This window comes from Fusarium phalaenopsidis, assembly GCF_050370095.1.
Source record: "Fusarium phalaenopsidis strain FUZ10S chromosome Unknown contig_32332, whole genome shotgun sequence".
NCBI lineage: Eukaryota > Fungi > Ascomycota > Sordariomycetes > Hypocreales > Nectriaceae > Fusarium > Fusarium phalaenopsidis.
Genome location: NW_028145391.1, coordinates 2,660,017 through 2,686,350, shown reverse-complemented (window position 1 = coordinate 2,686,350; position 26,334 = coordinate 2,660,017). Strand labels below are relative to the sequence as shown.

The 26,334-nt window shown below is 54.2% G+C and overlaps 7 protein-coding genes across 7 annotated transcripts; 3 read left to right on the top strand and 4 right to left on the bottom strand.

Annotated features, from left to right (window-relative positions):
- Nucleotides 1-129: 129 nt before the first annotated feature.
- On the bottom strand, nucleotides 130-1,229 carry LRP88_13818 (uncharacterized protein; the record flags this gene model as incomplete). The annotated part of the gene is made up of 4 exons (XM_083250174.1): nucleotides 130-210; nucleotides 265-351; nucleotides 404-817; nucleotides 900-1,229. 4 exons carry the CDS (start codon nucleotides 1,227-1,229, stop codon nucleotides 130-132), a joined length of 912 nt encoding a protein of 303 aa, XP_083094508.1.
- A 3,220-nt stretch (nucleotides 1,230-4,449) lies between these two features.
- On the top strand, nucleotides 4,450-5,755 carry LRP88_13817 (DNA damage-inducible protein 1; the record flags this gene model as incomplete). Its single annotated transcript, XM_083250173.1, has 2 exons — nucleotides 4,450-4,972; nucleotides 5,028-5,755. 2 exons carry the CDS (start codon nucleotides 4,450-4,452, stop codon nucleotides 5,753-5,755), a joined length of 1,251 nt encoding a protein of 416 aa, XP_083094507.1.
- A 372-nt stretch (nucleotides 5,756-6,127) lies between these two features.
- On the bottom strand, nucleotides 6,128-7,609 carry LRP88_13816 (25S rRNA (adenine645-N1)-methyltransferase; the record flags this gene model as incomplete). The annotated part of the gene is made up of 2 exons (XM_083250172.1): nucleotides 6,128-6,862; nucleotides 6,917-7,609. 2 exons carry the CDS (start codon nucleotides 7,607-7,609, stop codon nucleotides 6,128-6,130), a joined length of 1,428 nt encoding a protein of 475 aa, XP_083094506.1.
- Nucleotides 7,610-13,179: 5,570 nt separating this feature from the next.
- LRP88_13815 (Zn(II)2Cys6 transcription factor domain-containing protein) lies at nucleotides 13,180-16,199 on the top strand (the record flags this gene model as incomplete). The annotated part of the gene is made up of 6 exons (XM_083250171.1): nucleotides 13,180-13,318; nucleotides 13,391-14,302; nucleotides 14,451-14,973; nucleotides 15,025-15,087; nucleotides 15,145-15,793; nucleotides 15,855-16,199. 6 exons carry the CDS (start codon nucleotides 13,180-13,182, stop codon nucleotides 16,197-16,199), a joined length of 2,631 nt encoding a protein of 876 aa, XP_083094505.1.
- Nucleotides 16,200-16,614: 415 nt separating this feature from the next.
- LRP88_13814 (proteasome core particle subunit alpha 5) lies at nucleotides 16,615-17,482 on the bottom strand (the record flags this gene model as incomplete). Its single annotated transcript, XM_083250170.1, has 3 exons — nucleotides 16,615-16,788; nucleotides 16,850-17,388; nucleotides 17,458-17,482. The coding sequence occupies 3 exons, from the start codon at nucleotides 17,480-17,482 to the stop codon at nucleotides 16,615-16,617; spliced, it is 738 nt and encodes a 245-aa protein (XP_083094504.1).
- Nucleotides 17,483-18,242: 760 nt separating this feature from the next.
- Nucleotides 18,243-21,145, top strand: LRP88_13813 (gamma-tubulin-complex subunit SPC97; the record flags this gene model as incomplete). The annotated part of the gene is made up of 3 exons (XM_083250169.1): nucleotides 18,243-18,648; nucleotides 18,701-20,664; nucleotides 20,720-21,145. The coding sequence occupies 3 exons, from the start codon at nucleotides 18,243-18,245 to the stop codon at nucleotides 21,143-21,145; spliced, it is 2,796 nt and encodes a 931-aa protein (XP_083094503.1).
- Nucleotides 21,146-21,850: 705 nt separating this feature from the next.
- LRP88_13812 (SNF2 family N-terminal domain-containing protein) lies at nucleotides 21,851-25,338 on the bottom strand (the record flags this gene model as incomplete). Its single annotated transcript, XM_083250168.1, has 3 exons — nucleotides 21,851-24,687; nucleotides 24,738-25,223; nucleotides 25,326-25,338. The coding sequence occupies 3 exons, from the start codon at nucleotides 25,336-25,338 to the stop codon at nucleotides 21,851-21,853; spliced, it is 3,336 nt and encodes a 1,111-aa protein (XP_083094502.1).
- Between the last annotated feature and the right edge of the window lie 996 nt (nucleotides 25,339-26,334).

Here is a 26,334-nt window from a genome sequence, read left to right as displayed (position 1 = left end):
ACTCGATTGTGCGAGCAATTGGCCGTGGTACAAAGATGAAGCAAATACCTGCGGCTTCTCCTGAGCTGATACTCTGATAGTTGCCTGTTGACGGCAACCGTAGGTAGACAAGCCGCGAGAGATCCATCATCATGTTGAGCTCCCGGGCTTCTTAGCCACTTGAGTGGGTTCTTCCTTGGTCTTCTTCTTGGGACCGCTGAGGTCGAGCACCTGCAGAGGCACGTTTAGCAACGGACTGGATCAAACAGCGAATTGACCACTTACCATGGCATGCCAGCCTTGTCCTGCAAGGGCCTCGGTGCTCAGGCCAATATCTCTGAAGCCAAAACACTTGTAGAATGGGATCGCGTACTGGATGTGTTAGAACCTGGAAAGTTGAGGGAAAACATATGTCAGAACTTACAGGTTGGCAGATCAATGCAACTCGATCAGCCATGCCAGACTCGTTCATGAGCTGGAGATACGACGTCATCGCCGTCTTGCCAATGCCAACACCTTGGACCTCGGGGCACACGACAAAGGAATGGAGACAAATTGTTCTCCCCGTCGACTGGTGGCCCAGGGGTGAACCTTGACAAGCCGAAGGATCTCGCCAGTTCTCGGGCATGGCCATGTCGGCGTCGGTGACGACTGGGTGAGTTCCTAGGGTAGCTAGGATGTGGACAAACATGACATGCTTGGCGTGGTCATAGCGGCCAGATTCGACAGGTCGGCTGTGCTGCAGGGTGGTGATGGTCCAGTCCTTTGCATCATTTGGTCTGTATGTGTTGAAGAGGCCGTAGCAGACCCCTCCAGACTTGCGGATGCGGTACTCAATCTATGGCAACTGGTCAGTGGTGATTCTAGAGGCGCTATCACATGGAGAACTGCTTGAAACGGGCATATGCTGTCTGGCTTACCTTCTCGGGCAGCGACCTGTGTCTTGGGTCGGAGAGCGCAGCGTTCTCCAGCGTGACACATGTTGCAATGTCGTTCTCAGTCAAGGGCGAGAGCATCGGTGCCCAGTGAAATGGGATGACTTTCTTCAGAAGACCGGCTTCCGAGTTTCTCTTCTGGATTCTCAGCTGGGCAATGTTCCTCTTAGACGTGACCATCTCCTCATCTGCGTCGCACGAGTCGTCGATGGCGCCACCATCGTCGTCCGTGTCCCTATCACCCGTGGCGCCTCCAGAGAAGATCATGTCTCTAGCGGCCGTGGCAAACTCATTCTTCTTTTCCATGCTGCTCATCTGGACGGTTGTGTGTGTGTTTATGTTTCGTGTAGTAATCTCCTTGGGATGAGAAGAATAGAGTGGCTTTCCGTAGAAGGAGTGCAACTGAAGGCACGGTCTTGTAGGTATGGAATGAGATGAGAGTCAGTGTTGGTGAGCCTTTTTCAAGGGTCAGGTCAGATCTGTTGCCGGGGTGGGTCTCTGATTTCTCGATTAACTCGTGCTGAGGCTGGGTTCCCCGTGGTCGAGGCTGTTCAGCTGGTGATATGATGATGTGATGAGAAGAAATGAAGCTCGCCCGTGCGCTCGGTGGTTTACACAGGCTGAATGGCTTTGCCCTACTTGATATTCCCGGGAGTTGGGCTGGCTGATTGATGAGATGACCCCGGCGATAGGGCCCAAAGGGGTGTTTGCGGATTGTATTGAGTCACTGAATCACTGCCTCGTTTGACTGGTGAAAGTGAATCAGCGTCATGAGACGGGAAAGAACTCTTGGGAATCCTGTTTGCTCGTCCACTCCAGGTGGACCCACGGCTACCGAGAGATCGGACGATGAGGCCGGCGCCGAGATGGACCAAGTGGAGTCCAAGCTCTGGTCGAGCCGCCGAACCCGGTCGGAGTATGAGATGATGAGTTTGAGGGTTCTAAAAAGGGTTGATGCGATGCAATCTATGCGGGGGCGGCCGTGGAGCTTTGGCACGATATTGGAGTTTGGACTATCTTGGAGGGGGGTGTCGAATAATTCTCCGTCTTCTCGTCAGGATGGGTTCATGAGAGCGGGGGAGAAGATCCATTTGTTGCTCAAGCACATGACATGGCTACCTAGCTCAGAGTCATTCTCACCATGGTCGCGTGACTGCGGCGAAAGTAGGAGCAAACAGAAGGCGGCAGTTTGCAGATTCTGTAACCACAAGGCAGCAACTGACAAACAAGATTGTTGCAACGACCCGGTGATAATTGTGATGCTGTTGAGCTGGCCATGTAATCGGCCACGAGAGTCTAGGGTAGACGGATTAGGTCACCTGCACCAGCTTCAGCTGGGGCCGACTTCCTGACGTCGATACAAGCAATGTCATGTCTGGAGCTCACCAGATTCCTCCACGACTTACACGCCATCCTGAAAATTGAGATCCATGGATGTTACGCATCTCGCCTAATTCTCGTTGAGACTCTGGTATGCACGACACGAGCTTCAAGATTCAACCCACCAAGTCTCGCTTGCGACTTCAGGGTTTCAGTCCAGTTCCGGCATAACTGATGATACCCCGTATACCACTAACATCAAAGGCAACATAAGTCTGACAATTCCAGCTTTCTGGGTCCCCAGCCCTAGAATAAGACAGACGGGACTGCACAGGCAGCTCCAACAACAAACGGCAAAGCTCGGCCAAGACTGAACCAAGTCTTGTCGAATCGCTAAGATCCCCGAGTGACCCGGACAACGGGAACCGGGAACACAAGCCTCCAGCCTGCGAGGAGAGCTAGCGCTGCAGGAGATCGCTGTGCGCGTCCCCAGGACTCCCTGTCAACCTGGTCGATCAGCAGTTGGGGATCCCTGGATGGGGGATTATGACCAGGAGGCTCCCTGGAGCGGCAGCATCCGCATGCGATCTCAAGCGGCTCCAGTTGCAAATCACCAACAGCCGCGGGAGCGTACGCAACGGGCATTGGACGCTCGCACATGGCCGGGCATCGACGGCTGCGAAGTGTACCTGATCTGGTGCCCTGCTCCGCAGCCGGCTTGCACGCGGCAGGAGGAGTGTTTCTCGGGACCACCTGTGAGGTTGCTGCTGTTGGCAACGACTCTGGAGTATGGGCCTCGAGAAACCAGGGGAAGACGGGGTTCATGCCGAGCCGTCCTGCAGCAGTCACAGCTGGCCACTATGTAAGAGGCTTCCAGGCTGCGGCCGTGGGACAGGAATACGACGATGCGCACGAATGCCCAGTTCTGTGAGGACAAGGGACCTGGCCACAGCAGGGCGAGTGATCTGTTGCTGGGCAGTCTTGTCAGCAGTAACCGACCTGACCTGCCTGGAAGTCAATAGATGACCGAGGGCCTCCGTCGGTTCGTCGTCAGCATCATGGCGGCCTCGTCGACGCTGTCGCAGCCTGGTGCTCCGCTGTCATGCTCGCCCCTGGGATCTGGGATTCGTCCATGAGCATCGGCTGGCTTCTGTCGGCTTCCAGGATCGGATCCGTGGCTGCAATAACGTGCGTGCAGGTCGACGAAAAGGTACAGTATATGCAGTTGCGGCGGTCCACAATCACGCCGAGTGACATGAATACAAATGAAATGTTTGTTTGTGTAGGTAGCAATGTTATTCTCTGGGTTTGAAGCTTGGCCAAGGCACCTCAACTCCAGCTACTTGCTTACTTTAGTACTGCATCTTGAGTGCGGAGGTTTCCTTGAGATAGGAGTAGAAAACTCCGCCAGCATGACATTAAAAATATGACGTTATCCATGCAATCTGACTTGCAATGTGCATGCTGTATTCTGGCAGCCCCTCCAACAGCACCGTCTCAGTGACCTATCCCCTAGAGGTTAGTGGCTTCTATCCCTAACGTTAAGCCGCGGGCGCTCAGACGCTTCTGTCGTCACCGCCGCTCGCCCCGAAAATCCGGCGACTTCTTGCCCAAAGTTGCCCCTCCGGCGCCCCTCACGACCTGAACGTACCTACCTTGAACCTCATCCAGCTTCCCCCGGCCAAGCCAGCTCCATCTGCACCTGCATCTACATCTCCATCTGATCTCGGGGCGGAACAAGCCAACCAACCTCCTGCAAAGTTCTCAACTTTTTTTTTTCTTCTTTTCTTGCATCCCCATCCGCACCTTGTCCGTCTTCCCCAGGCTCCAAACTTTGGGTCTGGCTTTGTCTTGCTCTCCCTCCCTCCACGATATCTACCTACCCTACCCAGTTACTTACCTAGGCAGCTGGGCCCTGTTAGCCACGTTCACGCAAGCACTCCTAACGAACCAGCCACTTTGCTAGTTACGTCTTTGACGTCTGCCTTGTGATTTCGACCGCACCTCAACTCCCCCAAACTTCGATCTCACTCGCCTTGGCTAGCATAACCACAATCACGAAATCTAGCGACAATGTTGGTGGTTTCTCATGTATCTCTCCATTCATTTCTCAAGAGGCTAACTGCTGCTCGCAAACAGGCGCATCACCCTCAATATATTTAATCCCCAAGCTGGGGAGCAGGACAGCCTGCTTACACTCGAAATCTTCCCCGACATGACCTTGGCCACCCTTCGCGAGTCTATCCAGGCAGAATCAACCATCCCTCCGACCTCACAACACCTCTACCATAATGGCCGCCTAATCTCCGACGATGCCCAGACGATGGAGCAACACCAGATCAAGGATGGGGACATGCTGGCTCTGCACGTCCGTGACATGCGAGGCAGTACAGGCGTTCCAGAGCAAGCTCGGCGTCCTCAGCCCCGGAGACGAGGCGGCAATGAACAAGACCCCGAGCTTATTCGCCTTCAGATTTTGGGTCAACCCGCAGTGAGAGCGCAGCTCCAGAGACAGCACCCTGAGCTGGCCGCGGCCGTGGACAACCCAGCCCGCTTTGCCCAGATATTTCACGATAGCCAAGATCGAGAGCAGCGAGAGCGTATGGAGCGGCAACGAGAGATTGAGAGATTGAATGACGACCCCTTTAATGTCGAAAACCAGAGGAAGATTGAAGAAATGATCCGCCAGGAGCGAGTTATGGAGAACCTGCAAAATGCTATGGAGCACAACCCCGAGGGTAAGTCATGCTGGGATGAAAGGGTCGAAACCGGATGACTGACAAATCCATTTAGTCTTTGGACGAGTTCACATGCTCTACCTCGACGTGGCCGTAAACGGTCATAATGTCAAAGCCTTGGTTGATTCTGGAGCCCAGGCAACCATCATGTCTCCTGCTTGTGCCGAGGAATGTGGAATTATGCGTCTTGTTGATACCCGATTTGCTGGCGTTGCTCGTGGTGTGGGAACGGCCAACATCATCGGACGTGTCCATTCGGCCCAGATCAAGATTGGAAACCTCTTCCTGCCCTGCAGTTTCACTGTCATGGAGGGCAAGTCAGTCGATCTGCTGCTCGGCCTCGACATGCTGAAGCGATACCAGGCCACCATTGACTTGGCCAAGGACAAGCTGATCATCCAAGGTGAGGAGGTTCCTTTCTTGGGAGAGGCAGAAATCCCCAAGGAGGAGGAGGCAGCAATTGTACAGGAGCCTACCTTACCTGGCCCCGACGGAACAACCATCGGACAACGGTCGGGTGCTGTTCTTCCTCCTGGTGAACAGCAACAGCAACAGCAACCTGCGGCAGCCCCTCCTCGGCCCGCGCCAGTCACTGCTCCCGCTGCCCCCCCTGCTGCGCCTCCAGCTGCAGCCCCAGCCCAGCCTGCTGCTCCGAGGATACAGATTTCGCCGCAAGCTATTGAGAGCCTGGTATCAATGGGCGCTACGAGGGAGCAAGCGATCCAAGCACTCCAAGCAGCAGACGGCAACGCGGATGTGGCTGCCAGTTTGATCTTTTTCTAAACCCAACTTGATCCATGACATTTTTCAGAGCGTCACTACTAGCATGGGAGGGTATCAGGACCAGGATCAGGCCAGGACCAGGATGGAAAAGAACAAGCTTGGGCGTGGGCAGAATAATAATAGATGGAAGTTAAACAACTCGCCGCGATGGGGGATAGATAAAGTCCAAGCCCACGCTCCGAGGGGGTTAGCATACAGGGTTTTGATGAACTCTGTGGCATGGCAGTCAGGAGCAACAAGAGAGGAAATGAGATTTATACGCCGTTTACGAAGAAATAAAATTGCACGATAGCTTTTGGTGCGGGTATCCCTCGCTGTGATAACTGTGTATGTGTGTACAAGCCGTCTTCAACCCCCCTTCTAACTCGTCCCTCATCGAATCTTGTAGACGCATGGCTTCAGGATGGAAGATTCGTTCACCTCTGGCTCCTCATCCACGGGGTCTATCCTGCGGATGATGCCCCTCTTCCCCTTGGGAGGCTCCTGGGGTTTCACACCCTTGCCCTTTGTCGGCGATGCACCCTTGATGAAGTGCATCTTGACAAACATCTTGTTGGATAGGTCAATAGCCGCGCGGTCCCCCTGAAGGACGAAACCGCGCGACTTGAGAACCTCGACGAATGCCGAGACATCAGTCTCTCGGCGGCGGTCATCCGCACCGTCCACCTCAACAGCCAGATCCTCGTCGTTGTCGGCATCGTCATCACCCTTGCCCTTGCCCTTCTTGCCCGCGGCCGCCTTCTTGCGATTTCCGACGCTGTGGACGACGGGGGCGTTCTTGTTCCGGATGGGCCCAAACCGGCTCTTGATCTCGGCAACCCAGAGCTCGCCCTTCCAGTGCAGGATGCGGTAGGCCTCCTCGATGAAGTCGACCCAGTTGGTGCCCATCAGGGCAAGGCAGAAGACAGCGACGTTGGCGGAGCCATCAGCAAGAGGCAGGTTTGCAATGTCGGCCTTAGTAACAAGAGGACTGGGGCTCTGGAGATCGAAGCTCTTGACGTTGACGCGGAGCTTCTTGCCATCGGCTTGAAGAGCCTCAGCGAGGCGAGCGTCGCCGCAGCCGAGGTCGGCGATGGTGCACTCCTGCTGAGTACGGGGCAACGGCATCTTGGCGAGGGGCGTAGGAGGGGCGCCGGGCCTTCCCTTGCCCGGCTGGCGAACCTTGCCGCGGGAGCGGATGTCCTGGAGGAAGCTGTCGACGGGGTTCTCGGGCCAGACCTTGACCTGTCGGCGGAAGCCCTCGTGGTACTCGTCAAACATCTCGGGGGAGTCTTGGAAGAGCTGGTACGCTTCTTCGGATGGCTTCGTGTAGAGCGTCTCGTTGAGGTGTCGGAACCGTGCTGAGATGAGCTTCTCTCTCATGGAGGCTTGAAGGGGGGTGAGCTTGGGAGGAGCGGGAGGCAGAGGCGTTGCCTTGGCGATGGCGTCGTTCTTTGCTGATGTGGGAGCAGGCTCTTCTTGGTTGACATCCTTGTCTTCTGCGGGCTTCTTCTTTTGCTTCCGCTTCTTTTGCTTCTTGCTCTTAGGCTGCACATCTCCATTCTTTTCACCCTGCTTGCTGTTGTCCTGAGGTTGCTCATCATCACCGCGCTTCCCCTTGCCCTCCTTCTTCTGCCGCTTGGCAGACTTATCGGGCTTGGGAGGGGCTTCGGGCTTCTTGCCCTCAATGACTGATTCCCACAAGTCGGCCACGGTTGAGGATGTGACATTTTCCGTAGCAGCAGCAGCGGCGGCGGCGGCGTTGTTGCGCTTGCGCTTCTTTGACTTTGTGCCGGGGGCGCTGTTGTTGTTTGCTGAAGGCGCTTCAGCCTTGAGCGTGTCTGCTGACACGGACCATCCTGGTACCGCGAACATTTTGAAGGTTTGTGGGTTTTGATGTTGTTCAAGATGAAGTCGTGGTGAACAAATGGTTTGTAGGAAATTTGACGTCTGAACTTTTTTTGCTTCGAGGTACGCACGCCGAGCTTACCGCAAGTAGGCATATCGCTGTATCAATCTTAAGTCGGCACCTGGCCCGTGCGCCTTAACCTACAACACCACAAGAACCTCGAGTGGGAGAGAGAAGCAAGACAAGGTGAGAGTTGAATAAATACCACGATTTACTTTGAGAATTTGGAATAACTATCATAGGGGATTATTTAGAAAAGCTAGTTCTTTGAATCTTAATCTATGGGTGTTTCAATTATCGCGTTCGTCTGACCCTTGTGAGTCCGTTTGTTGCAAGTGCTCTCACATAGTTCCAGGCAAGCCAAATGGCAACACAAGCATAATGGGCCCTATCAACTGACTTTAGTATCTCCAATTCATCTGGTATTTTGAGTATCTTTGTACCGACATACTGGATTGTCCACTTGTCCTCATGGAGCGTCTCAATTTTAAATGCATGGCTTACATCATATTAGCACATGCTAGGCAGCAAGAGAACAACGTCTCTCCATCTCATATTCGCCAGTTTGGTTAGATACTTTTAATTCTACTTAGGCTGGCTTTAAGTATACCATGGCGGCTCGAATTAAGATGACTGAGTGTATCATGCTTGTCTGTGAGATGACCTGGAGGGACTGGATCCCTATTCGCGTTCCATGATGTGTGTCGTGATATGACCCTTCCCTTGCTCCTTGTGTATCGAGAGATAGCGGTCTATTCTTAGTTCAGAGCTCCAGTTAAGACACCTGACTTCTCAGCTGAAGGCCGTTGATGTAAAGGGACAGAGAAGAACATCGAACACACGGAAAAAAGTGAGCTGACCAAGCCAAAAAGTCAAGTAAGCTGGGCGATAGTCTTCACGCAACTAGGGTGACAGGTTGTCGTACAGCTCCAGTTCCTCTAGGAACTTGAGACAAAGCGCACAGTAGCCAAGGGCTTCTCGATGCTCTCGACCGTCTTGGCCCTGGAAGCCCGTCTCTTCCCCGAAATAGACTGGCTCCTTCGTGAGAACTCGTCACACCTCCTTACGCGGTGGAAATGCCATGAGCCGCATGGCTGTGCTATTTAGGACAACGGGTGCGTGCAGAAGCCTGCTCACAGCGGGTATTGAGACATTATGTAAAAGAAGGAGTCGCTGGAGGCGGGAAGATCAGTCGATGAGCCCTGATAAACGATCGCGAGCTGCTGGCGATCGAGAATCCGATCGTAGTGTGAAACCCCCGGACGCCCGACAAGCCATGGAGCGACTTGGCTTGCTGCGAAGTGGGAATGGCACCAATACTCGAGGAGCAGAGGGTATCCGCCTGATGCATGGTTCCGGATCATGGGCGTGACTTCCCGCGAGCGGCCATGCTCTAGGCGCTTCATCTGAACACGAGGCGCGACTTCAGCTTATTCCTGGAGCATGTATGAACGGGGGTGGCCTCCGAAGCCCTTGACCGGACACAACAGTTATACAGCTGCCACAGCGCCACAACACGAGGACTTCACAGTATTTGCTTGAAGCAACTCAGTCTTTGAAGCTGGAAGCCAGGAATATCCTCTATCTTGGAGCATGGCGGTCTGTAAGGATGGCCCCCAAAAAGACACGGCATGCAAACTGGGCAATCCCAAGTTGCAGAATTGGGGTTGGTTGCCCACTCATCAAGGTCCATCTCTATATCTGTACGAAGATTGTAGTGCTCTGCAGCACTCTTCCTGGGCAAGGGCTCGTACTCGTGGAACAGGCACGCAACGTACGGGGCACAGGTATACCTGTTGGTAGGCCTCCAAAGCTCTTGTTTTGCCAGAGCCTTCTTCAATGGCGGCGTCTGTACTACCGCGGCTTGGTAGATGAGGCAAGTTTTTGAGACCAACGACTGGGTCTAAGACATGTCTTCGCACCGTTCGTCGAGAACTTTCGAGCTCGATCGTGATGGAAACATCAGAAGCGCAGTTCTGCGTCAAAGAAACGGCGGCATGACACTTCAACACCGGTTCGCGGCATGGTGGCTTGCCGGGACAAGATCCCAATGGCGGGCAACGCCGGGGTTGGGATGAAAGGACCTGGGCTACACCTTCACGGCCTGACGATCAGGCGGAGAACCGGGCAAGGGGGGCCTTTGGTGTTGAGTCGGGTTGCTCAGAGGCAGTGTGTCTGGTGAGGTCGTACATTGTGCGTTAAAGACATGATGCGTTCAAAGGACCTGGGCAGGACCAGAAACGAGGAATGTGTAACGGTATGTTTTGTTTGTGTTACACAGGTGCTCTTGAACTGGTACTGTAGCTGCATTCAGACTTAGCGCTCGAGTAGGAGGGCAAAACTATGAGAGCGCATAGAAGCATTGGTTCATGGTGTACAGGAACCCATGGCAGGAGGAGGCGCAGACCAACAGGCTAGCAATGCCCTGGCCAACAATGGATTCAACAACGGTTAATATCCATCAGAAGCAGCAGACGAGGGAAGTGAACAAAGGTCAAGAACTAGTATACCATAGTAGGTAGGTAGTAAAGGTAGTGCAACGCACGGAGGAGGTTGCTAATAAGGTTTTGGCAGCCGTTCGGAGGGTCCGCGGGCGGGAGGGGAACCCGTCCGAGAAGGGCCCGACCGACGGTACTGTAGGTGGAAGGAGCTCGGCCAAGTCACTTCCGAGAAAAGGGCCCAAGATTTACGAAAAACCATTCGCCAATCTTTTTACGTACTGTAACGTTAGTTGGGGAGTCGGCCTCAAGCTCGAGTTGAGAGCAGCGGTCTAAGGGCCGTGGTGGTGTGGTGGGAGACGCCCAGTCCGTCATCGAGCCTTATTTAGGGCTGGAATTGCCAGAAAAAGAGCCCACAGGGCACTGTGTATGAGCAGAGGAGGAGCCAGAGGGGTGTTGTGCTCACCGACGGGCTTGATTTGGGGGCTTGTGGCTGCATTGCATTGCGTGCTCCATGATGAGAGCAGATATAGCACCGTAGACTGACTGGAGGGAGGGCACTGTCCCGCGCAGTCAGTGCTGTTCATCTCAAGATACGGGCCCTGCCCTGTCTTGCCGGCTCTGATACCTGCAGTTACCATGTGCGTACGGAGCCTTCGGCAGCCAGCAAGCCCCAGGCGCAAGGAGAGCGGCATCTTAGATGCCGGGTCCTAGATGGACGAATGGAGATCGGCATGGTCGGGTTAAGGTTGGGCCAGGGAACGCCCCAGGGTGTCGCACTGGGCAATGGCGGCGTTAAGCTTGTGATTGCTAAGTCCTGACAGCAACCGCCGGATTGTATTGTTTCCCCGTGCGTCTAGGGTTTGATGATGGCTTCGACCTTGTTGTCAATGCTCTCTACTTTTCAGGTAGATCTGTGTCAGAAAAAGGCGTAATCTGAGACGGTCTTGCTGGTTGGCAGAGCAAGAGAGAAGCAACAATGCCTTTATCTGCATCACTCTCCGTTGAGAAACGGGAAACGGATACTTCGGGGTCTGATGCCGGCCGGGGGTGCTCGAACGATAGGCCCGCCTTAGTACTGCAACGCCGCCAGCAGGACAGGGTTGTCCTTAGACTTGAAGGACTGTCTCTCCCCTCTCTGCAATGCAATGGATGCATGAGGAATCCACTTCCACGTTAAATGAGTGGCAGTTCTGATGCCGTCGAGTCGGCGGTACCTGTCTCTTGGAAGTCTTGGGGTCGTGCTAAGGCGAGCGGTGGGAGTTTTAGTGCCTTGGCCCTGGCGCGCCTGCAGATTGTCAAGCGGCAGTTTTGGCCCAAGCTATCCCCATGTCTTGTCCATACTGTATCAGGGTTTCCCATCCGGCGGTGCATTTGGCCCGGTGATGATTTCAAGTTTCATCTGCTTGGGATAGCGGCCTTTGTTACTAATAGGACTGATTAGTGCATGTACATTGGGTTGCAGAGGCTCGTACTGGCTGTGGACTCGACTATGCCTGTTGTAGTTTGCCCGTCTTGATACCTCGAGTGCTTATGGAGTGGGATTGAGTCTGGATTACGGATATATGGCCTGGAGCCGAGGCATCTCCTCTTTCATAGACAAGAGAAACGAACTGCTTTATTCCCCTCTTTTACTGCACCTAATCTCACATTATCACCTCTGTCAGTTCCATGGTGGTGTCTCTCAGTTGTCTTTCCGTGACACCCACTGCACTGCGCCGCTGTGCCCCGTCCTCCCTGGTCTGGCCGCCTTCCATTTCAATTTTGAGCCTCGAGGCGGTAAATAAAGTCTGAGAGTGGGAAGGAAGGAGGTACCCTGCGTGCCTGAGGAGGTGCCTCCCGTTCTTGCCCACCTCGTCGAGCCAGCCTGATCTGAGAATAGCCGGCCTTTCCCCTCCGCATTAACACGTCCTTCCTCTTCCATCCTTGATTTTGAACATCTCCTTCACCTCCAATCTTCACTCTCAAGGCTCCAGTAACGCCTTTCTTACCAACACGAGCTGGTTTTCGTCTGTGGGCTTGAACTCACCCGGTGTCTGGCTTGACACTGTGTACCTTCCCTATTCGGGACGCCATCACCATCACCATCGCCGGAGAGCCCCCCCACAGTTTCCGGCAAAAAACCACCACCCTCATCTCCACACATCCCAACATCCCGCTAAGCTACCTTTACAGGCGGCGGGTACGGTGCCGCCCTCAGGACCCGGGGCGCGTGCTGCCCTTTCTCGGCCCTTTCTCGTTCTCTCATCAGTCGCCTCGCAAACTTGAATAATTGGGCCTTACTAGAGGCCGTTCATTATCAGCCGGACTCTTTCAACGCCCCGAAGTTAAAAGAAGGGTCCATCGTCTTGGCAACAAAAAGAGAGAGACACGGAGAGAGCAAGAGCTAAAACAAGAAGCTTGCTCAGAGACATCCCGGCTGGACGACCAGGCGGCTCAATCAACAGCAGACGGACAAGACAAAACGCCGAGCACAAGATCGTCATCCTTGCTGCGACGGCCGCAGTTCTTGTCGCCGGCCAGACTTGACAGGAAGCCCATCCATCTCCTCGCTCCGGTGGCCGAGCTCAACTGGTAAACCGCCGACTCTCAAGTTACACAAACATGTTTCAGTTGCTCTAGCACCTGCCGCCAGAAGCTTCCTTATAGTAGACAATCCCAGATCCTTGGCTGTTGTCTTGCTCTCCCCCCGTCCCCTCCCGCGCTTGAGAGCACGACTCTATCACTTCCCTCCCTCTCCTTTATCCACCTATATTGCATGCGCCTTCCCGTCCCCTCTAACCTATTGGACTCGTCAAGTCATATTTGCGGATACACCTCCTCTTATCTTCCCTCGGCTGTTTCTTCGTCCCGACCTGCTCTTGGTCCCGCCTGTTCGCTTTCATCCCAACTTTATCATCCGAGCCGAACCCGTCTTGATTTGATTGTCCTGCTTACCGGCCCCCAGTCCACATAGCCGTGTGTTCTAATACTCCTGTCTCGGACTGTGGGTTTTGCTCCCGACTCAACGGCGAGGAACCGCCATGTGAAGCCGTCAACCACAAAGGACTGCGTGAACCGAGAGCTTGTGAAGTTCGCACCTCGGCGGCCCTTTCATCATGGATGGAGATTCTGGAGTAGCATCAGCTTCTACTGCTCAGAAGGCACCTGCTGCCTCAAACCAACAAGATGATGGCAAAGACGACCCGGATCGCAAGAGGAATAATATCCGCAAGAGGACAAAAACTGGTTGTCTAAGTGAGTCTATAAATCCGCTACTCCTGCATGTTTACTTCGAGAGCTACATTGCTGACGTATACTCCCGTAAAGCTTGTCGCAAAAGGCGCATCAAATGCGACGAAGGCAGGCCTACGTGCAATAACTGCATCAAATCCAAACGCCAATGTGAGGGCTACAGCCAGCGCGTCATCTTCAAGGACCCAATGGGCGCGATACAAGGTGGTCCTTTTGGTCCTGCTTTGTATCCCCCAGGGTCTTCGCATCTCGTCAGTCACTTACAGGCAAAGACCTCTCAAGGTCCATTGCCCATGATAGCCCCCAAGCCACCCTCCTTCAGCTATCATGGGCATCAACATGTGCCCTATGGAAACTACGCCCATGGACAAGGCCCGATGCCCCCTGGCGCATACGATTTCAATGCTCCTGCTGTTCCGCATTCATACCACCAACCTAATGGCATGATGCCACCCGAACCTCGCACAGGATACGCCGGGATTCCACAAGAGCATCGCCCGCACCACTTCGGCCCTCCGACTAACGGACAGAGCAGCAAATCCTATGCGGGTGAACCATATGCTAGCGGTAGCCAAGCGAATCCTGTTCACATCAAGAAAGAGCCACCCGAACCGGTGAGGTCAGTACCGGAATCCGCCCTTGATTACGACTTGCCGGAAGACGATGCCTCGATGGGGGAATCAGACGATGAAACTCGAGATCCCCGAGAGGTTCTTGGACCGGTGATGAAGCATTTCAATGGTACATGGGACTCGAATGGGACTCGAGTTCGAGCTTTTTCCACGTTTGCCCAGTGCAACATACTCTCTGACTATACCGCAACAGCCCGGATATCTGAACTCAAGGATCCTAGGATGCTGGCTATATTCATGCACTTCATTCAGGTGACAGGTCCGAGCATGTCATTGTATGAGAGGCACCCATTCGACCATACTGGCGAGAACTCGTTCGACGCTACTCCGAAAGGAACCAATAATCTTTGGAGCTGTAAGCCTTTCGTCTCTAATATACGTCCTGCCAAGCGCTAACCGTCGATAAGACACCTTTCCTGTCATATCCTTGAACCATCCCGCTCTACTTCATGCCATGCTTGCTCTGGCGGCCTTGCAGATAGCAAAACTGCAAAAAATACCAGCTACTGCAGCCATGAAGCACTATCACCTGGCAATACGTAGGATTGCTAGAAACGTCAACACACCCCTCAGGCGCACACAACCTGCGACGGTCGCAGCAACACTCTTACTGGCATACTTCGAAGTTTGGTCATCGGATCATACTAAATGGTGTAACCATCTGTTTGGTGCCAGAATTCTGTTTCGTGAGATACCTTTAAGGGAGATGTCGCGGAGATACCTGCCGGTGAAGCGACTGAAACAGGCAGAAAGGGATGCCCGGAATCAGAACCAAATGGGCAGCTTCTTTCCCGGTTTCCTGGTAACATCACAGAGCGAACTTAACGACCTTGACTACAACCTCCTTCACACACTCTCGGGTCATGGAACCACGCCAGATGACTACGGACTGGGCAAGGAGCAACCGGCTGACTCGCCCAACATCACTGTGACTGACAGGGATATTGAGCAATACGAAAACGTACGGGACTTGTACTGGTGGTACTGCAAGATGGATGTGTATCAAAGTATGCTTGGAGGCACCAAGTTATTGTGAGTTGTTCATACGTGTGATGGTGACATAGCTAACCGGCCTAGTATGGAATACGAGTTTTGGTCTCAATGTCCGCCCCGAGCGCCCATCTCTAAACTGGAAGCTATGTTAGTTGACCCGCTAATGACTTGGGCTCAGATGGCCTTCTAACACTGAAGATCTAGATATGGAACATATGACCATCTCATACTCTTGCTTGGGCGCCTCGCGGAATTTTCCTCCAAAGATGTCTCACGAAAAAGAAAAGTAAGCCGTGCTAAGGGCCCTCCACCTGGAGCTGGCAATGGTTCGCCGCCTGCATTCCCTGGCATTGTACCCACGACTGGGAATTTCAAGGTCCCAAGAGGCTTCACACCCCCGGCTGGGTCATCGCCACAGAGCGACTCAACTGATGAACATGACCCTGAAGCCAGCTTCCAAGCTGCCCTCCAGGAGTGGGAGGCCATCAAACATGCATTCGAGGTTTTTGAGAACAGCCTGGGTCCTGAGTTCCAGCCTCTTAGACCGGAATACTCGGATAAACGGGACTCACCGTTTGGAATGACGATGCAATACCGGACATTTTCGGTGGCCGGGATCTGGATGAACTACTATATGGGCATGATCCACCTCTTCCGGACTCACCCTTCGATGCCACCGGCCGCGATGCAGGCGGCTGGAATGTCGGCGCGGCAGACGGCACAATATTCGAACAAGCTGGGCCGGGTGGCAGCTGGTCTATCAGACGACTGTTCGCAGATGACGGAGATAAGCTGTTTGGTCAGCGCAGCATTCATTGAGAGCTGCTTTTGCTTGTTTGTAGCAGCTATCGAGGTACGTGACTGTCATCTGAGGAAAGGCACTAGACCCTGAACCGGAGCTAACAATGCCATAGTACCAGGATGATGGGCAGCGGCGCTGGGTCGTTCGTCGACTACGTGATATCGCCCGACTGACGGGTTGGCAATCTGCAAGACGGATTGCTGATGGATGCGAATCATCTTGGATCAAAGCTGCGCAGCTCGGCCGCGGCGCGCCATATGCTCGCACGACCGAAGATGGTGTTGTGCCCATTTCGGTGTGGCAGAATCCACGACGTATTGACCGAGTCATTCAAGAACTCGAGCCAAACGAAGACCAGCGGATCGTTGTGGCCAAGTCAGAACGAGCATCGTATGCTCTCGGTTTGTTGAGCGTCGAACGAGATCTGGAGCTCCTAGAACTCAAAGATGATGGATAGGGAGAAGACATGGTCTTGGATAGGGAGTGAAGAGGTGGGTAGGATCTGGAGTGTTACTTGTTTATATCCTATAACGCGACATGAATTTATGGATCGCATCTTTGGTGCAGATGGCACTTGTCAGATAGAGTAGCTGCATGGAGAAGTAGGTGGAATTGAAATGATAGACGTGATGTGGGTGGTAGGAATCGAGATGTTCGGGGGGATCATTTCTGGGCACCTGTTGGATCCATACATTAATGATACATAAGAGGGGCCTTCCTCAGAAGGCCATCCATGGGCGCCTAGGTATTTGTCTACAACTTCTTCCCTGGGTACCTTGGTAACTCGCGGTTGCACGCCGACCCAAGATACGCCGAGATCAAGATTCTCTGTCTGTCTATTCGTGGATTCTGTTCATCATTAAGCAACCTCATCAGTTGGCAGGCAGCCGCTCTACGACGGTGGCCATCTCTTCGTCTGTGTATATTCTGAAGCCCTTCTCCCGGGTTACGCTAGCCAGCTGCACGTTCTTGGCATCTAGCTTCTCCTCCATGACCTGCTTCAATGTCTTGAGGACAAGAGTCTCTGCGTCTGTGAGAGTCAGGGACTATGGGGAAGAAGCGTTAGTTGGTCACAGTTCAGCTGCGCGGGTCAAGAAGGGAACCCACCTTGTGGTATTCGTTCTGAAGCTCGGCCTGGGCACCCTCCGAGCCAGAGCCGATAGCCTTGGCGTCGTAGCGGTAAAAAGTGCCACTGGGCTCAGCGTGGAACAGCTGGGGGCCGTCCTCGTCGAAGCCAGCAATGAGAAGGGCAACGCCGAAAGGGCGGCTCATGATGGTCTCTTCACCGTCGGCACCCTCGCCGAAGCGCAGGGCAAGGTCGCAGATGGCCTGGGTGCAGCTCTCGACACGAAGAGGCTCGTTGTAGTTGAAGGAGTGGGACTGGCACTCGACACGGGCGTGCTCAACCATGGAGCGGGCGTCGGCCTGGAGGCCCGACATGGCGCAGCCAATGTGACGGTCGATCTCGACAATCTTCTCGACGGATGAGGTCTCGAGGAGGGTCGAGGTGACACGCTTCTCGACACCGAGGATGACGCCCTCCGAGGTGGCGACGCCGATGGCCGTGGAGCCGAGCTTGATGGCCTCGAGTGAGTATTCGACCTGGAAGAGACGGCCTTCGGGGGAGAAGGTGTTGATTCCCCGGTCTGGCAGAGGTTAGCTTTGCTCTGGAGAGTGAACGATGACCGGGAAAAGAGAGAAAAGGGTCGACATGCCGTATTCGGATCTTGCCATAAACATCTTGGCGGTTGTGATGGACGGTTGGTAGCTAGAGAGGGCGGAGAGAGGGCTCGAGGGGGAGCAGATGCGAGGTGCAAGACGGGTGTTGAGGCGGGTAAGCAAGCTTGCGTAGAAGAGCTTGCCAGACGGTAAAAGGAAGAGCTGGTGAGAGGGGCTGAAAGACCAGAGCGAAGATGGATGATGGTTGACGATGCGGAGGATGCGAGCTCTGGTGGAGTTTAGAGCAACATGGACCTCAGCCAGGCAAGCACTCCGCCTACGTAGTAGCCGCGCTGCAGCGTTAGTGGCTAGAGGCTTGCAGCCTGGATTTTTAGTGGACGGGAGGTGCTGAAGCCACACCTGCACATTTTCACCGCCACAGTAAGAAGCTCAAGTGCCGGACGAGGCTGAGGCTTGAATGCTTGCCCGAGCATATAAAAACAATGCTTCAGGTATACGACTACAACAAAGCCAATTAATGCGAATGAATTAATTTTCTCTATATTTCATACTAAATCCAATACACTCATCATCTTGTTCTCAGTCACCACTTCTCTTCCACGTAGTAACACAAGCTCATCCATTTATTTTGACGCGACGAAACAAACCCCACGTCACGTCGTCGCGCGATTGGGCACACACACTTACAGCTTCCCCAAGCCGACCAGTTCCTTTATATCAACAACCCCCCGGCCAACATCCGCAACCGCACACTTAAGTCCCCGGGCTTCTATCTGGTCGACGGCGCAGGGACGCCCTCTCAATGTAGGACGGCTAAAACATGTCATCCGGTGCACCCAGAGCATCGGGCCGAGCAAGCGCCAGCGAGCACCGCGAAGAACGGCCCCGCGTCTCCGCCAGGCATACCGATAGCTTCAAGAGCGAGCGGTCCGAGTCTAGCAAGGGGCCGTCGCCTCATCCGGGGAGCTTCCCGGGCGTTCATAAGCGCACGGCGTCCGGGAACCCAAGGCCGACGAGCCGCAACGTCGAGGAGAGGAGATATGAGGAGAGGAGGGTGACGGAGCGCACCTATGAAGCTCACCTCGAGCGCGTGGTGCCTCGAGCGACGAGTCCGGATAGGGCCACTCGACGGAGAGGTCCCTCGGAGAGCAGGAGTGCGTCGGAAGCACCGAGGCACAAGGCGCCCGAGGCACGACAGCGGGAGTCGAGAGCTGAGACTCCTCAAGGTATGACGACCCGTTGGACACTCGAGAGCATCAAGGCTGACCATGCATAAAGCACCATGGAATCCGGAAGCGACCCTCCTCCCACATACTACAGCGCCTCTGGCTTCTCGAATATCCATCCCGCCTCTCGCATCGACCGTACCACAAGCCCCCCAGCCAAAACCCTTGGGGGAGCTGAGCCTCGAGCTCCAAGAAGCCGCCATAGTCGAGGACCTGCTCTACGTCTTCATGGGATATGAAGGGCAGTACATCAGATTCGCCAAGGGATATAACCCCAACGAGGAGAGGGATAGGCTGTCTGGGCCAAGCTTCAGGACGCTCCCCGGTCTTGACCCCAGTCTACAAGACCTGACGCTGTCGATGCTCAAGATGGCGACCTACTACTCTGCCCTCGAAGCCTTTGTCGATGTCCAGAGTCGTGAGGAGTTTGGCGCCGTCAACCACGCCCTATGTGCGTCAATACGCAAGTTTCTACATGACTACCTGGTCATGATTGCACAGCTCGAGACACAGTTTCTCACCAGTGACACATTTACGGTGCATGTGCTCAATATCCACACCCTGTCCACGAGACAGATGATGCTTCAGCTATACATGTTGGCTCACGAGCTCCTCAAGAAGAACGCGCTGCTTGATGAGGAGACGGACGAGTCTGAGGATAGTGCCGACGACTTTGAAAACATCCTGGAAACACTGCGAGATGGCGGTGAGCTGGTGCCCAACAACATGACGGGAAAGAAGATATGCAAAGGCGGAGTTGTTCTTGGCTTGATCACGAAGCGCCTTGAGTCCCTATCGGGAGACCCAGCAGCCCGAGCTCTACTGACGACACTATTGCGAGATGCGAGCAAACCTTACATGGTCATGCTCAACGAGTGGCTTCATCACGGTGGGATTCATGATCCCCATGCAGAGTTCCTCATCAAAGAACAGAAGAGCATCCGCCGCGAGATGCTAGAGCAGGATTATACAGACGACTACTGGGAGCGACGATATACTATTCGAGAACAAGATATCCCCCCTCAACTCGAGGGCGTCAAGGGCAAGGTCTTGCTTGCTGGAAAATACCTGAACGTCGTCCGCGAGTGTGGTGGTGTCGATGTCGGCAAGGTTGTAAAGGACGTACCCGTCTCTTTCGACGACAGCCGGTTCCTCGAGAACGTCAATAACGCATATGCTCACGCCAACGAGTCTCTCATGCAGCTGCTGCTCACTACACATGCGCTGCCGGCCCGTCTCCGCTCTCTTAAGCACTACTTCTTCCTCGACCCATCCGACTACTTCTCCTACTTCCTCGAGCTGGGTGCCTCGGAGCTGCGCAAGCCTGTCAAGTCTGTCAACACGGGCAAACTGCAGTCTCTGCTGGACCTGGTGCTGCGTCAGCCGGGAAGCATCGTCTCCCTCGACCCCTTCAAGGAGGACGTCAAGGTCGAGATGAACGAGACCACCCTCACAAAGGCTCTGCAGCGCGTCGTTAACATCACGGGTATTGAGCAGGGTGAGGCGTTGCAGCCCCTGGCTAACCAACCCATTGACAACGACAAGAACGCCGTCGGCTTCACCTCTCTGCAACTTGACTACCTTGTCCCCTTTCCTGTCTCCCTCGTCATCAGCCGCAAGACCGTCTGGCGATACCAGACCCTGTTCCGCTACCTTCTCTCCTTGCGCTACCTCGAGTCGCAGCTCTCCACCACATGGCAGACGCAGACGCGCGGCATCAGCTGGGCGCACAAGGGCGTCCTGCGCAACTTGGAGATCTGGAAGCGCCGTGTCTGGACTCTCCGCGCGCGAATGCTTGTCTTTGTCCAGCAGCTGCTATACTTTTGCACCGCCGAGGTCATTGAGCCCAACTGGACCAAGTTCATGTCGCGGCTGCGGACCAACGAGGATGCTACAGGTGTGAACTCGGGTCCAGGGGTATCTACGCGGACTGTCGACAAGCTGATGCAGGATCACGTCGACTTTTTGGATACGTGTCTCAAGGAGTGCATGCTTACCAACAGCAAGCTACTGAGGGTATGTACACATTAATCTACACCCTGGCGTGACACAGTTACTAACCTTTCGTCAGATTCACTCCAAGCTCATGCAGACCTGTACCATATTCGCCGCCTACACAAACTGGCTCACCCGCGAGCTCGAAAAGTCAGACCCCGACCTCTCTGGCGCAACCAGGCCGCCCACCATGACAGCGGATCAGTGGAAGCGCTTCCAGACCACAAAGGCCACCCAGCGAGGTTCGGCTGCCCACGACACGTCCACCGTCTCGGCTGCCGGCGGCGGCGCTGGTGATGCCGAAGCTCGCATCGAGAACCTCTTTGAGATCATCCGCAAGTGGGAGGGCAATTTCAGCCGTCACCTACAGATCCTACTCGACGCCCTGAACCACTATGCGGCCACCGAGACGGTCGTACTCCTGAGTCTGTGTGCGAGATTGAGCACTGCCAACCAGGGGACTGAGTATTCTGGCCTGCGCCACGAGGATGAGTCTGCTTGATGGCTGCTAGCAATATGATTCCTTGCTGGCAGTAGAGTGATGGTGGATGGGCCAAAAGGGAGGCACGAGGCTGGCGTTAAGGGGTTTCAAGACTGGGATCATTGAGAGACTTAGATACCACCAAATCAATCAATCGACCACATCATGGTTGACTTGTCAACTTGAACTCATTTTCCCTCTTCATTGAATGAATACCTTTGAATACCCGCTGTCTATATGTCATCACCCCTCTATCATTAACCTTGGCTGCTCATGACGTCCATGGGTCAAAAGCCCGTCAACAACAGCAACAATAGTACGCCGCGCCATACGCAATCCCAGAACTGCCTGCATTTTGTGGTATCGGAGAACTGCTCAACTCAATGCTCATGCCATCCCATTCAACCCCTTTGTTATTCCCATGACGCAAAGAAACCTCTCGTGAGAGCCAGGTGTATGCCCCCCCCTTTGCCAACCTAGTAGCGCACAACGGAACGGAACGAACCAAAACGAAATCCATGTATATATGCCTGCGCGCTCACGCTCCAGGATGATGCTAATTGAGCCCGAACCGGCTCACTGTGAGTGAGCAGAGAGAAGAGAAGAAGACAGAAGAAATGAAAGAAATCAAATGTGAGAAAACACACCAAAAACGCCTGCCCAATGCAGCGTCCGTCTTCCCATCCAGTCGTCCAACCGACTGTGCAGTGCAGTGCATGTCGTGACTCATTTGAAAAGACTTCGAAGGTCCATCAGCTTTTGCCGAGCCGCCTCGGCCTTATCCAGCGTCTTGCTCTGTCCGTCCATACTGAGGCTGGCAAGCTTCATCTTCTTCTCCTGAAGCTCCAGCATCTTCTCCTCGAAACTATCGCGCATGATGTACCGAACTGTGCGGACAGGTCGCTTCTGTCCCAGTCGATGGACTCGGTCGATAGCCTGAGCCTCTGCCGCCGGGTTGTACTGAGGCTCCATCACATACACGTTGTTGCCTGCTGTCAGGTTCAGACCCAGTCCACCAGCCATGATCGAGACAAGGATGACATGGACCGTGTTGTCTTCACGGAACTTGTCCATGGCCGATGTTCGGAGTGTGCGGCTCATACTGCCGTCCAGTCTCGTGAACTTGATTCCAGCGGCATTGAGGGCCAGCTCGATGAGATCCAGGTGTGAGGTCCATCCCGAGAAGACAACAGACTTGTAAGGCGGCTCAGAAGGATTGGCCTCACTGGCTGCTTTAGCCTGCAAGAGCTCTTCGACCAGAGCCCGCGTCTTGGTATGAGGACCATCGTACTTGTCGAAATTCTTGACCGAGTTCCGCGACTTGGTCTTGGCTGGACCATCATGCTCCGCATCCACCTCCCTACGGTGAAGCTGCACGAATGCATGCTTGACGTAGGCGTTGCAGACTGGGCAGTATCCAGACGTCTCGCCTGGTGCCATCAGAGATCTCACCCGGTCCTTGAATATCTTGATGCAAGATCGGCAGATGACGTGGAAGCAGGGAGTCATGTATCCTAGGATGTCATCCTGACCTTCGGCTTCGATGTTGGAGCTCTCGTTAGAGCCAAGCTTCCTGCTGCACTCGATACATGCGTCATTGTTGGTCTCTTGCATGAGAGTAAACATTTCGTGCGCCTTCTGGTCCGACAGAGACGGCTTGTCATCTTCATCGTCGTCATCGTCAATATCGATTGCCATTTCTGCCGACATTCCTTGCAGGGCATCTAGATCAGCGTCATTGAGTAGGTCTTTGCCGTGCGCGCAAAGCAGCCGGAGTCTCAGGATGGCCTTCAGGATGTGGATATACGTGTTTCCGCCAAGGGCCTTTCCATTATTAATTCCGGCCAGCACCTTGACTCGATCCTGGGCGTTTCTTGCGAAAAGTTCGTAGATGCTGCGCTCCTCGGGGCTGAAATCAAGCTTTATCACAAGATCCTCTCGAGGAGGCAGGTTGATCTTGTCCTTAAGTCGCCGTAGTGTGATCGTGTCAACGAGGACTCGTAGCTTGGGCACAATTTCGGGATCGCACGCTTTGAAAGGCTCCACGATGTAACGGAGAAACTTGCTCCGATCGTGGAAAGGATGGAGGCGGAGGAAAGCGAGCAAGGCTGCCAGATCGTCAAGTCGATTCTGAACAGGGGTTCCGGTGACAGCCCAGCGTCTATTGGCTTGCAGTCGACAAATCGCCTTGAATTGTAGAGTTGAGTGTTCACGAATCATATGTGCTTCGTCCAACACAATTCTAAACCATCCAAGCTGCTCCAGCGGGTACAGCCCATCCTTCTTCTTCCGGCGAGAGCTGAGCTCGTTCGAAACGGAGCCGTATGTAGTAATGACAAGGTCAAAGCCGGCCAGCCTCGCAGGATCCTTGATTCGGTTAGGCCCGTGGTAAATGTGGTAGTTGAGAGTACCAGGCCGAATGTGCTGCTTGATCTGTTCCTCCCAGTTGGTAACAGTGCTCAGAGGGCAGACAAGCAGAGTAGCCTTGGAGTTTCGCATCAGAGGTGTCAAGGCAAGGCTTGGCTGCTGGGTGAGAACATCATGCCTCGACTGCCTTTGCTCTGGAGCTTCTGGCTGGATCGGAGCTCGTTGCTCCCACTGGAGTGCTTTGTCGGTCGAGGATGTGATTAGTGAGAGAATACTCAACGTCTTACCAAGACCCATCATGTCAGCCAGGATTCCACCTCGAGTTTCTGCCGGCGGCCTGGATTGGGTCTGTCCAGTGATGACATTGAGGAACAGCCTTTGTCCGGCCGGGCCTATCTTGTCCTGCCAGAATGATACCATGGTCTTTTCCTGCGCCTGCACGTCTCGGGGCTGCTCCCTGGTTGACATGAAGAACAATCCTTGCTTCTGGTGCTTAAGCAGAGGTGTGAGGATGTTGGAGGAAGGTTCCATTTCGGGCAGATCGTCGTTTCGCGTGAGGGAGTCGAACACGCCCATAACTTCTGAACGAATCTCCTCGACGGTACGAGTAGTGACGGTGCTGGTGAAGGAACCCCCTTGTCCATCGGCTGAAGAGGTGGTAGAAGAATATGACCTCGGGGCGGGGGGACGATATTCGAGAACGTGAGGGTTCTGGACGCGAATGCCCTTCTGGACCAGGTAGGGAGCTAACAACTTCTGGTTGTACTTGCTCAGGTGCGCGCCCACATTGCGCGCATACTTGACGGGCCCGTACATGACAATGTCCAGAGTGTAAGATCGAGAAGTCGGCTGGCCAGGTTCCTCACCGGGTTGCTTGGGTTGTGGCGGGATCCGGCATTCTGTTCTCAAATGAATATTCGAGTCGAGAAGAGGAGCAACAGCACGGGCACTTGCAGCTTCAACGAGACCAATGATCTGCCGCGTGTGGTCGTATGCTTGTATTTTGAACGATGTATCGCCCACCTGCCTCTTGAGTACGACCTTGATAGCGGGCTGGTAGCCTGGGCCCCAGAGGCTCTGCACAGAACCTGGCTTTGGCGAGGGAACTCGGCTGCAGCTCAGCGCCGCCTTGATCATACCATAGCAAACCTCCTCATCGCGAGGGTCTTGTATGACTACCTCTTCATCATCGTTTCCTGAGCAGGTTAGCAAGCACGTACAAGGGATGGCAAGCATTTAGACATACCACTGGTGAGGTCGACAGTCATGGCTGGCGAGGCAGTTGAGCTGTTAGCCTCTTTGCGCTTCTCCTGGATATATCCTCCCAAAATCCCGCTTCCGCCACGGACCGTGGGAGCTTGGCCATCATGAGAGCCTTCTCTGTCCTCCACTCGTCGTCGCTTGGCCTGCGGAACTACCGAACGATGCTGAATGTTATTCATACGCTCAATGAATGCACCGGCGCCATTGGTTCCGTTCGTGTAGCTGCTTCCTGGGGTGGATGATCGACTAGATGGACCGGCAGACGGGGTATCATTTGGACTTGAGAACTGAAAGACGACGGGGTTGTTCGCCTGCGGTCTCTGTAGATTTCTTTGAAGGTTCTGGGATGGCGAAAACTGCCTCTGGGCAGGGTTGGTGAGATCTGGACTCGAGGGCGTCTTGCGATTTGGCTGCAGCAGCGCGGCGGGATTCCATGAGGGAACGGCGTTGGCGGAGCGAGATGACTGGCCTGGACATAACGTTAGAAGTTAGGACGGAGTAACGGACGAGATGAAATGAAACAGATCGCTTCACTTAATCCAGTCTCATCTCGTTCACGAGCTTAACATACCATTTGTAGCCATCTCTTTATGAAGGCCGCAGGTGGCAGGCGGCAGGTTGCAGAGTAAGAGTCAAATTCGCGAGAGGTGTTTCGTGGGTCGGGTTCATGAGAACAAGTGCCGCTCTCATGACAAGAATTACTGTCACGTGGTTGCGGGCGCAAGGAGCAGGTAGCAAGTGTGAGAAATGTGCGACGCAGAAGGGCAACGAGCGAGGTGCAAACACTTGAGCGCAGAGGCGAGAAGTGCAAGGTGCTTTTGGAGGGTTCAAGGTTGGTTGAAATGGAGGCGATGATAAGCGGCTCGATATCAAATGGAAGGCGAGCGAGGGGCGAACAAGGAACAAGGGAAGGACCTCAAGGCCCGGCTCCACGGGTGAAAAGAATAATGGAAAGCCAGCAGGTGAGAGCCTATGCAAGGTCTCTGTTCCCTCGAGCCGCCCTGGGCTTTGTCCTTTTTTAATAAAGAGGTGCAGTGCGAGTGAGAAGGAAGAACGAGGTGAGGTTCTCAAGGCAAAGTGTAGATTTAGAGAAGCACGTCCCTCGGCGCGTGACAATGCGTGACTTGCAGGCTGCATCGACGGTGGTCACAGGGTGGCTACCTATCCGGGCTTAGCCCAAGCGGGCTCTGCGGGGCATCTGCATCGAACAGGAGCACATGATCAAAGAAGCATTCGAGGCTTTTTCCCAAAGTCTGACAATGGAGCGTACGAGCCTGTTTTTCTGGCGCCAGAGACGCTTGTTGTGAACGGGACGATGGTGGGCTGTGACAGGGGTGCCTGGAGGAGTGATGGCCTGAGATGGATTCAGTCCCTTGATGCACATTGTCGTCCGTATTCATTCACTATTAGCCTCAGGTGTGAATTAGCTGTTGACACAATGTAAGACGGATTCGGTTCTGTAATAGTGGGATACCCAATCGTCGGTACCTGGAATTGGGTTATTGACTCATGCTGACCAGGCAACTTGAATAAGAAGTATACTTGCTATCAGCAGCTGAATGGTCCCTCACACTCACAAT